General features: G+C 35.6%; 1 protein-coding gene across 1 annotated transcript; it reads right to left on the reverse strand.

Annotated features, from left to right (window-relative positions):
• Nucleotides 1–300: 300 nt before the first annotated feature.
• Nucleotides 301–780, reverse strand: LOC120112245. Its single transcript, XM_039131112.1, has one exon. It carries the CDS (start codon nucleotides 778–780, stop codon nucleotides 301–303), a length of 480 nt encoding a protein of 159 aa, XP_038987040.1.
• Nucleotides 781–12012: the final 11232 nt, after the last annotated feature.

The following is a 12012-nucleotide window of genomic DNA, read 5'->3' on the forward strand; positions in this document are numbered from 1 at the left end:
GCTTTACAGAGCTAGCAAATACACCTTAAATTATGTCTTGGAACTTGATCAAGCAAGCAGTTAAAAAGTATGGCCTTGTAAGTTGTAAACCACCACCATCAAGCCATCCACCCATACAAACCTCGCAGCAATCTTTGTTTTTTCCATGGTTCTTTATGATATAAACCACAGCAAGGAGAAAACTTTCAAGTGCAGTTGGAATTTCATAAGTCACTCATATACAACATGATTCCTCAAGGTGTGCCACATGTATACCTTCTGATCTAAACATGATGATCACTTATAGTCTGATCATTTGGTTCAGCATGCGGGGCTCTTCTTCTTCTTCTTCATCCTGTTGCTGAATCTAGTACTCTGTATCAAGGTTAGCATGTAACTTTGTTTAGATTTTACAGTTTCCTCTTTGTGGTGTTTCAGATCTCTATTAGGAGGCAAGTGACTACTGCAAGCAGAGTTAGTTCCAGATTGATAGGGAGTTCCATTCAGTGATCTTGGAAGCTGATCAGCATCAAGTTTAAAATTTTCTGGTTTTCCATTGGTTTTGAGCTTCCCATTTCCAGCATATTGCTCCATCCCCTCTTGTTCACCTTGCTCGTCCTCCTGGATAAGTTCATAAAGTCTCTTTTTTCTATCAATCAGAGAAGGTTTGGATTTGGTGTCAGGAAATGTGTCAACAGAGGAGGCTTTATTCAGCTGTGGTGTCCCTTGGTTGTTGATCTGATAGTTTGGAGTACTACCTTGTGAAGGAGTGAAATCTGTGTCAAAGAATTCACAAACCATTACTCAAAAATGCACTTCAGATAATATAGAAATTGTGGATCTCTTGCAGTTGTAGTCATATTTTTTTTGAGGTTCATGATCTTGCCTCCATTAACACTGACAAAATCATCTTCACTGTCAGAATCTAACCATGCATGTGAGTCAAAGAAGGTTTCCTCTTCACTGCCTGCGAAAAGCAAAAATCTAGCATCATTCAAAAGAAAAGTAATGGATTTTGAATTAACCAGAGGAACATAAATTCATGGAATAGATTAACTAGAGAAACATAAATACATGGAATGGATAATTGTGTTAAGTTTAGGGCACCCAAGCATTACACAACAATCAAACAGTTTGGCTGAATTTCCAAGATTATTTCTCTCGAAAAGCTCTACACCAGCTATGCAATGTGCTGATGGAAATTGACAGGTTACAAAGGGCATATCTTCTTAAGAGGCATACAGTTTCTCATGCATCCAAATATGTTAATTGTAAAGTTTAAGACGATAAAAAACATCACCCAAAGGCCAAAACACATTGATATCCATCAAATTCATGAAGTTGGCAGCTTCTTTAAACAAATTAATTTTTTAACAAAATTAATTTATACTGTTGAATTGTTGGAATGGGAATTTGTAGGGTTTCCAGGGAAACATCCTATGCATTTTGCAGATTATCATGATAGTATTGCCATCTCATAAAGCTATGTTTTCTTTAAATGATATTTCCTCAAACAAACTCGATCGTAATTTTTTCCAGAGTGGTCGTTCATTATTCTTCGCTATTCCATTCTAATCTTTGAAATGCAACTAAAATGGGCATTCTGTTTCAAACCAACAACATCACAGTACGATGAACGACCACTTTCATCAATCATCAGGATCATGAACCGTCACTCTTAAGAGTGCCCTTACTTAACTGAAAGATGAGATAATGTTTTCTGGTTGGGAAGAATAGTTCTCTTTCTTAAAGCAATGCTTTCAGTGGACTTGCTCCCTGAAGTGTTGCCATCTTGCACCTAAAAGTCGACAAAACCTTGCTAGTGTACTTTGATTTAGTAATACAAGCATTGGCACTTGGCACCTTGCAACTTGTAACCTGATAAGAGTTATCACATCCAATAGGGAGTTACAGTACTTCAAATTGGCCAAATCTGGAACCCACAGACTCAGCCAAGCCTGAGTGTTTCCCTAATTTCAACAGAATATCAAAGCCACTTGCATGACAGCCTTGGTTGTAAAATCCAAAAGCTAACTTAAGTTATGAGCTTTTATAATAGAAGAATTATCCTGAGCTATTAACACCTGACATTCCCATGTCTCCAGCAACAAAAAGGGGCTTTGGTAAGCTGCATGAACTTTGCCGATATTGCCTCACATAATTATAGAAGGAATACAGAATTAACAGAATTCTTCAAATCAAATCCAGCAAACAAGTAATGTACAACATGTTATCAGGTTTTTGTTTATAAAAAATGATGCTTGCACTCAGTTGCAACTGCAATGTGCAATCACCTGGATTGAGTTCCTCTGCATCAACTCAGTCGATCCAAGTATTATTACATTTATTCGGAGAAGTAATTTACATTCATATTGTATTAACCTGATAAGGAAGATGGATCACCTAGAATCCCCTTGCAAAATTCTATCCAAGTAATATAACTGCTTTCGATTGCATGTTCAGGTTAAGTTAAGGCACTTGATATAGCCAAGTTTTCTCTTGTATTACTATTTCATGCATCCTGCTACAATGAAGGGAACCCTCCCTTAGGAATTATCAAAACTCAAAAAATCAACTTATGCAACATATAGTTTACCAATCCAGAAGCACAGGTTTGTTTTCTAAGGTCACCTGTAATGTTTACTACCAACACCTGACACTGTCAAAGATTTTGCAGCAAAGATATCCTCTTCCATATAAACTGTATGCTGACCTATGAGTGAATCCTGTTTGAAGTAAGGGAAGAAATTTCACAAAAACAGAAGCAAATGAAAAGAATTTTAGATAAAATATCTATTTGAAGCCAGTTAGTAGAGAAACTGAAATAAGTACAAAAAATATAGAATTTTTCAACAACAAAAGGAGCTACATGTCTAATTTCTGAAACAGGTAGCTAAAAAATCAATTTGCTTGGAAAATCTTATACAGCAAACTTTACAGTGTTCTGATCTCAGAATGTCATTAAAATATGCAAATACAATTATCACATATGCCAATAGATCATTAATATCACCAAATAAATAAATTTTAGTTTGTCCTTCAATAATGACCAAGGACTGAACATCAAATCAATGATACAAGCCACCATCAAGTATGATTCTTCCATAACAAGAGGTCATTACAACTTTGGCATCATAAATTTAAGCCTCATGAACTTATACTCCCTCTAATCTGTCAGACATGTATATCATTGATAATCATAATTTACAAAAATATATGTAGCACTTTCATTCATGAACATGTTATGTCTAACCTGAGACGATAGAATCAAAACTGCCAAAGAACCCATGGATCAACCATAGATACAAAATACCACCAAGGAATATCAAATGCAAAAACTAATATCAACATATAATCCAATAAATCTAAAGATCAACTATAATCACTTATACAATGTTTTGCATGTTGTGACCATGGACATAGAAATGACATTACAATAAATATAAGTACCAATTATGAAGCATGTTTTCTATCTTCTGTAATTGTGATGGCCTAGGCAGGGCCCAATCCACTAGACTAGCCTGACAAGGATGTTGGACCAATGCATGCATCGCAGGCGATGAGCAGTAATAGACTCTTGATAGGAGTCTGCTTTTCCATCGAAAGCAAGGTACTCCTATTAGAAATAGGAGACCTAGGGCCACTAGAGCACTCCTAGGGTCACTAGAACCCTAGGTCACCTCTATAAATAGGAAGCCCCTTTCCATCGCTGCCCTCCACCACAAGCACTGCACCTCCTCTCTTCTTTGTCCCTCTTTTTTTCTTCGAACTCACCATTCCCTAGCATTGTCCCCATTGAAAATCGAGGCCGAAGAACATGCATGGCTGGAACCAAGATTTTGCAGATTTGCCTAGTGAAGTTTGAATGCCTAAGGCGAAAAAAGTAACTAAACTATACTCCATACTCGTTTTCAAACTTTTAAGTAGATCTTATACTCCTTATTATTTTTCAAATTGTCATGTTTTCCATGCATATGGTTTGCTAGTGAAGATATCATATTTTTCTTAAAATTATGGATCAGCATATGTGTTATAAAAATCATGCTTCATTATGAAAAGTGGTTCCACACATATTTTTCATGAAAATAGCATGGATATGAAACACGAATTTTATCATGCCATTTAGTATATGAATATTTTACGAAAAATATCTTACACTCATTATTTTTTTAAAATTATCATGTTTTTCATGTATATGATTTGTCAGTGAAAATATCATATTTTTTCTTAATATTATGGATCAATATATGTGTTATAAAAATTATGCCTTATTATGAAAAGTAGCTCCATGGATATTTTTAATGAATATAGCATGGACATGAAACATGAATTTTATCATGTCATTTAGTATTTTTTTCGACTTATATCTATATTTACGAAAAAGATATGAATATTTTAAAAACTCTCAGATAGCTATGTATGACCTCTAGAATTAGCAAAAATTGATGCCCAAAACTAGTATCCATACGAACATAGGCCCTGCCAGCGGGTATAATGCTAGTATACGAAACATGAATATTTAGCGATTACGAATACGAGCTCTGTCATGGATATAAAGTGACTTTAGCACAAATATCTAAAAACAATATTTTGAACTATGATGTTGCTAAATGGTAGAAGAATAATTTATGAATTTATTTGTAAAATAAACTTGAAACCATGTTTATGAAATATGAATGATTTGTGTATACATGATTTGCTTTATGACTTATTTTATCATATTGTATTATGAAATGCTCTATTTTTATAATATTTATTATTTTCTTCAAATGATGTATTGTCATGAAAAAACTTATGCTTAATATGGTAAGATAGTGTAAATTTTACTTACTGAGCTATGTAGTTTATATCTTTCTTTTATTTTTTTCTCTTTTCAGATAAATAGGGTCACTAGGAATGAAGCATGATCCAAGCTTAGAGTTCGTGCTAGCAAGCTTGGGGATTATGTAGAAGAATTTTAGTATTTTAATTAACTACGAATTTGCAGTTAGTAAGTTTTAAAATTTTGAGGATTATGGATTTTGATATTTTTATTTGGTTTAGATACTCTGAACTGGTGTTTGCTTTATTACATAATGGATGATAAAATTAGATTATTTTACCATATTTTGTTTGTGACGGATTTGGAAGCTAAAATGGAATGGTTGGCTGCATGTTATCATGGGCTATACCCCTCGGTAGAATGGCAATGTTATGTTCCGGATTTGGGGTGTGACGGTAATAACTTGAATATAGTTCCGAAGTTGTCATATGTTAATTACCATCCACCACCCTCTACATGAAATCTTAATTTTTTTAAATGAAAAAAAATCCGCACCAATGAAAAGCATCATCAAAACTAAAAGAAAATTAAGTTACACATCCTGATAAATGCTGAAATCTCATTAGCAAACCACATTTCACAGCAAAGTATTATGATTATTTGATAATTCACCATCTTGATATATAATTATGCAGAGTAACAAAATTTACTTTGACTAAGAGAATATGCACCAAAAATGTAACAACCTAGGTGCTCACCTAAAAAAGGCTAGCCAAGGCCTACCCAATGCATAACGGATATGGGATTAAAGACATGATTGTGAGTCCTCACATAGAATCTGACTTCTAGTGACATCACTCAAATAAATAAAAAAGACATCATCATAATATAACTAGTAACAAATCAAATAAATTCATTCTTCATAACATTTCATCTTTTCTTCTGGAGATTATTTATAAAAAAAACATGCAAGCAGAGAGGATATTAAAATGTATCAACTCAGAATTCTAAATATATAGGCTGAATTATTCATCAAATCTAAGTAAACTAAATCTATATCTTTCGCCAGTATGACATATTTTCTCCGAACAGAATGGCATCAAGAACCCAACAATTCAAGAAACAAACAAAAAGAAAACCCAATATGTCAAATAGAAAACCATACCGATTTCCGCCGGCTTGCTCTTGGAACTCAATTCCCCGGCCGAGTCCTTCCCATTGAGACTCCACTTTGTCGATCGAGACCCCATGGAAGAATCGGAACGGTCTTTATGGGTGGAGACGCAAGAACCCATGGCAATTAAGAGGAACAGAGTCCTTCAGACCCAGAGTCTTAGAAGCTCTGATCTTTGTGGAAATTTACAGAGAGGGAAAAAAAAAGACAGGTAAGAAAATTATGAAAAGGTAGGAACAGAGAAAAAGAGAGTGACTAAAAATAAAAAAAGAAAAAGACTGAAGACCGGTGAAGGCTGTACTTGGAGTTGTGAACAGAGGTCCAAGATCCCATGCCTAAGAACAAGAGACCCTCCTCATTCCAGACTGGGAAGAGAGAGAATGGAAAGGAATGCTAGAGCGTGAAACAGCTGAGACATAGATGGAAGGGAGTTAATTCAGAGATACGGTCACAGGGGTGGGTTAATTGCCATTTTGGTGGGGTCATAGGAAAGGAGGAAAAATTTGTGTTGTGAACGTCTGAAAACTTAAATAAAAATTTAAGCATCCATTTATAATCTATATCTAATTTTTATCCAAACATTTGACTCTATTTATAATTTTATTTAATTTTATATAACAGTCTTAATTTTTTAAAAAAAATATATAATCATATTAACATACTAGCAATTTGATTTACCATCCACTTAGTAATATTTTTAATTTTATGATAATTAAGTTTAATTTTCTGACTTATATCAGTATTTGTATCCAAACTTTAAGAATCCAATTTATATCTGCATCTATTTAAAACAAATATAAAAATTAATTATGGTATTCGGCTAATATCTGTATTTATCAAATAAAATAAATATAGATATAAATATATTAATATCCAATCCATATTCGATTTAGTTTCAGCCCTATATTTATGAGATGGATGGTGTGGGGGGATTTTCATATGCTGGTTGAAAGTTGGTATATTTTTTGTTGTATTTCTTGCTAACTGATTATACTTCCAAACTATTTCTTTATGGTGAAACAAAGGAGGAGGATATGTACCCCGCCGGAGTTAGTCTGTGACCGTTGAGATAGAATTGTGAGATAAAATATGCTTATATGGATGTGAGGCTGATCAACCGCTTGTAGCCTTTTGATTCTAAAGAGAGATATTTTAGTTTTTCGTAAGATAACTTTTCAATTAAAATCAGTCATATACTCGAATTATAGGACCTAAACAATTGAATGGTCTATACCTAATATTATTTGTGTGAATGACATCGTACTCAATTGCATATGGAAAATGCATAACCAACTAATGGTCCATCAAAATCTTTGAATTTTTATCTTTTGTGTTTTCAATGGTGGCCACGAGTGTTTTACAAATTATACTTAAAGTTTGGATGGACAAGACATATTTTTAAAATATAAAATGCATATAATAATATTCTAATTTTCCTTGGAAATTAAAACATTCAAACAATTTCCTATGTCGAATGTAATGAAAGTCTTGGAATCTCCAAGTTAAGGATTGTTGATTGATAAGCAAGAACTGGTTTTTCCTATAATATATTATATATAACTAAAATGGAGGCTCAGCTTGTGCTCTCCATATGGTTTGTGGATGCCAATTTTAATGATGCTGGGATTAATATGCTCAACCACCATTTAAAATTTCTTACTTAATATACAATGAATATTAATGATGTTGGTTTCATATGTTCGGCTACCCTTAAAACTCATTGCTTAATATACAACATAAATTTGACTATTAAAGATTTTTATTTATCATAATTTATCAAACTATTATATTATATTTTAAGAACAGTTAAAAAAAGAAAAAAATATATATACCTACACGTTGCATGAGGCCGATATTATTGATGCTAGTATTAATAATTGGAGTTTCTATATTAGAGTCTCTTGTGTAGAGTTTTCTATTCACTATGTGGATACCAGTATTAATGACGAGATATTCTACTTCATCAATAAAGCTTATTGCTTAATGTGCAACAAAAACTTGATTATTGAAGCCTTTTAACTATTATAATTTCTTAAATTGTCACATTGCACTTCAAGTACATCTAGGAATGAAGAAAAAACTATATCCCATAGATTGTTCGATATTCATAATGCCAGTATTAATGACCAAAGTTTTTTTTATGGAGTCTCGGCCTATCCAAAGTTCTCTGCTCGCCATGTGGGTGTAGGTCCTAATAATGCTAGTAATAATAACAAGATCTTCTGCCCTGCCGTTATTAAAATTCATTGCTTAATATGCAACAAAAATTTGGCTATTGAAATCTTCTATTTATTATAATTTGTTACATTGTTACGTTGCAATTCAATAAAAGTTAGAAAACCTTAATCTGTGCATCTCGCCCAATATATGCTAGTGTAACATAACTAATTTGCGCACAAAGCATTCATTAGACTCACTCTTTATTCATACCTCTACCAGGAAGCATGCAGATGTGGGGAAGCCACTACATTAGGAATGGGCAAGGTTTCAATACTGCCACCCACCTGAAGTAACTACATTGCGTTTGCTTTGTTGAATAAGTGAATTTCACTGCAAGAATCAACACGTCCAGAGGATTCATGGTATGCATGGGAGAGTCAAAAGGAAGTTTTGCATAGAGGAAGAAGGCAATAAAAGGCAAGACAAGGAAAAAAGGTGATAGCTTAATGCTTTACGGGACCATTTGAGAAAGACCAGGCCCAACCATAGAAGCCATTCAGTGGTGGAAGACATCATTGGCAATCATTTGAGACTATGGAAGCAGAAGTCTTCTTTAACACTTTATGGCAGGGCTCTGATCTGCTGTCCCCTTTGTACCCAGTATTCTCTACTTAACTGGAGGGGAGATGGCTCTGTCATTGTGTCTTTTATTGTAGCCTTGTGTCTGACCTGAGGGGGGTTAGATATCTTAAAGAAAGTTGTTTTGAATGTGATAGCTGATGTGTGGTAAAACAACAAGCAATGCTCATAGACATTGACACAAGGTCATTTTCAAATGCAAGAAAGAACAACAGGGTTCCATTGCCAATTTGGCATCCCATGACTTTTAAGCACTAAAATGATAGCCGAAGACTAGGTCTACTCATCGACCCTGTTAATGCTTGCTTAAGTTGGTATCAAGAGTTGGTCTAGTCTTCACTTACTAGTGAAGTAAAACACCCCTTTATTTATTGATTTGCATAGGAAAAGTTCACTAGGGATAGAATCTTCTTTGTCTAGGTCTCACTATCTAGGAAGCAGGAAAGCAAACTAATTCTTAGCGATCATTTTGGATAAGAGTTCTTAATCATGATCAGCCAATTCTTTGCCTCCAAACACTTCCAGTTACATGCCAGAAGGTAATAGAACAAAAATCTTTAACAAATGAGAGTGAGTTTATTAATAGACCATGAAGTATATTCACCAAGAGTGTAAAAAGTTTTCACCATAGGTGCTACCAATTCTTGGATCAGGGGAAACAATAGGTTCTGGTGTGGAAATGCCCTACCTTGAAGAAATGCTTCACTGGCCACCAAGGTAGTAGCCTGGTGGTAAGGGGGCGATAATTCCGCCCAAGTTGCCCGGGTTCGAAACGCACGGGCGTCGATTAAATTAGGGGACCGGATGCCCCACGCTCGGCTGGCTTGTTGGCGGTTATGCTTTCCTTCCACTTGTACCAAGGTGGCACTGGGGTGACGTACCCACACGTGAGGCGGTGAACCCAGTGGGGTGAGCCCACGGGTCGGGGAAGGCACGCGAAACCTGCGACCTGTATCGAACATTCCCTAGTGGAAGGGGGACTCAGTAATGGGGCTGCTACGCGGGTGGGCTGGTCCCTCCCCCTCCCCTCCTATTTTTGACCAAAAAAAAAAAAGAAATGCTTCACTGCAGTAATGATATACTCCTTAACAATTCACCAAACCCAGCCAAAGAAACCAGTAGGAAATCCATCAGGGTGTGAAGCAGTGCTTTCAAATACAATTCGCGGGGCAGCCAGATCTCTCTTAAGACTTCATAATTAAGCTGGCATTGTCCTTAAAGAGCTCGCACTGGAAGTGGTCTTCCTTACTTCCCCTATGACTTTATACATGGTATTAATTTGATCAGTATATTGTGCTCAATTGGATGAACAATGGATTCATGTCACGGTTACTTTCTATTTTCTGCTAACAAAACGTTAAAAATGCTTACTCCTCGAGGATTCATAATTATAACAACATTAAATATTCTTCAAGCTTCATATGTTCTGAAATGAATATATAGATCTTGATCACTTGAAGAAAATCAAATCATATATTTCAAAAGCATAATGATCAAGTTCATGGTTTTGCTAATGCCATTTGCAACATTCACAATCATTTCAGTCAAAACAAGCAGATCAGGAAATCCAATGATTATTCATCACTCTGAAAAGCTGTTAGAAGTTCATGAAGTATGGGTGAGGTCTGGCTGAGAAAAAATGAGCCTTGGGATCTAATTCTCAGAAGGTAATTTGAAATTTAAATCAGAAATACAAATCACTAGTGTCATAAAAAAGCACCAGCATCTCCACAAGAACATTGTCCATCCATGAACTTGTGAAGCCACTTGCTATCCAGGACTGATTTCTCTTTTTGTCAGTAGTAAAAAGAACTTCACTGAGCTATGGCAGCCCCTGTACATAGTCATATTCTTGACAGCTCGTATGGATGCACCCTCTGTCATGTTTATCAACCCAAAAGCAAGAGTCAATTTGTCACTGACTATGGTAATTAGTAGTCGAACCAACTGTCTTCCTTCCATCCTCATCATCAGGCATCTCTATACTTTAATAGGGAACATATCCCAGACCTTTTGAGTTTTCAACTAAGTTTTCCAACAATTTTCATACATTTCAGAACTCTGAGGGTTGGACCTATCATCAGTCTGAAAAATAAATCTTATCTTTGATACTAATCCAACTTCTACCCCTAAAGCTTCCAATTTTCTCATCTTTCATGAGCTTCCTCACCCTTGTTACTTCCTGCAATCTCTCTTCCGATATGTACATGTTCAACAACAACACATAGGTTTCAAGCTCTTTAGGCTTCAGTACTAGCAACCTCTTAGCAGCACAGAAACCCAATCACATATTCACATGGCTCCAGCATCCTACAATTAAAATAGACAATATGATCTCATGGGAATCGAATTCCATCTTCTTCGCCAAAGCAAATGCATCCTCCAACTGTCCCAACCTCACAAACATATAAACCATGTCTGCAATATGGTCCATGGTGGGCTTGATCCCATACTCAAGTCTTCATCATGTTGAAATAGTACACGGCCTTGTCAACCATACCAGCATGGCTGCAGGCTGAGAGAACTCCAACAAAGGTGACTTGGTTTGGCCTCATTCCAGCCAATCTCGTGTCCTCAAATAGCTGTATTGCTTCCCTAGACCAACCATGCTGAGAGTAGTCCTTGATCATGGAAGTCTAGGGCATCATAGTCTTTGCTCACATCTCTACAAAAGGCTTTTGTTGTCATACAAGATCTCACCTAAAAAAGCTAGCCAAAAGATATTATTTGAATTCTTTGATTTTGTGTAAGTACGCAAGATCTATCGAGCAAATAATCAACGAGGGACTAAACACACGGCGGCACGGATCCTCGCATACTCTCCTCATAAATTTCGGAATCCTCGCTAAGCTAAAGGTCCAAATCCATTCAAATTTAATCACAAACATTACTATCAGCTTATGGTCAGTTTAAATAGACCCATATTATAGTGTTCCCTAGTCTATATAGATCGTGGGCGGAGTCTGCTCTGATACTATTTGTAACAATTAGAATCTTATCCAAAAAGGCAAGCCATAATGTTTTATTTAAATTCTTTGAACTTGTATAAGTATACAAGATCTATTCAGCGAATAATCGATGTATAACTAAACACACGCCTACACAAGTCCTTCCATTTGTTGCCTTCTCAACAAATCCACACTTGTTATACATCTTCACCAATGCTCTGCTCATAATCACATCAGACAGAAACCTAGTGATCTTGACAGTCTGGGCATGGATCACATACAACTGCATTCCATGTTATTAGGTTAACAGTCTATTTCGTTGAACAATCTCCTCGCCCTGCCAATCTCCC

This window comes from Phoenix dactylifera, chromosome 10 (assembly GCF_009389715.1).
Source record: "Phoenix dactylifera cultivar Barhee BC4 chromosome 10, palm_55x_up_171113_PBpolish2nd_filt_p, whole genome shotgun sequence".
In the NCBI taxonomy this organism is placed as follows: Eukaryota; Viridiplantae; Streptophyta; class Magnoliopsida; order Arecales; family Arecaceae; genus Phoenix; species Phoenix dactylifera.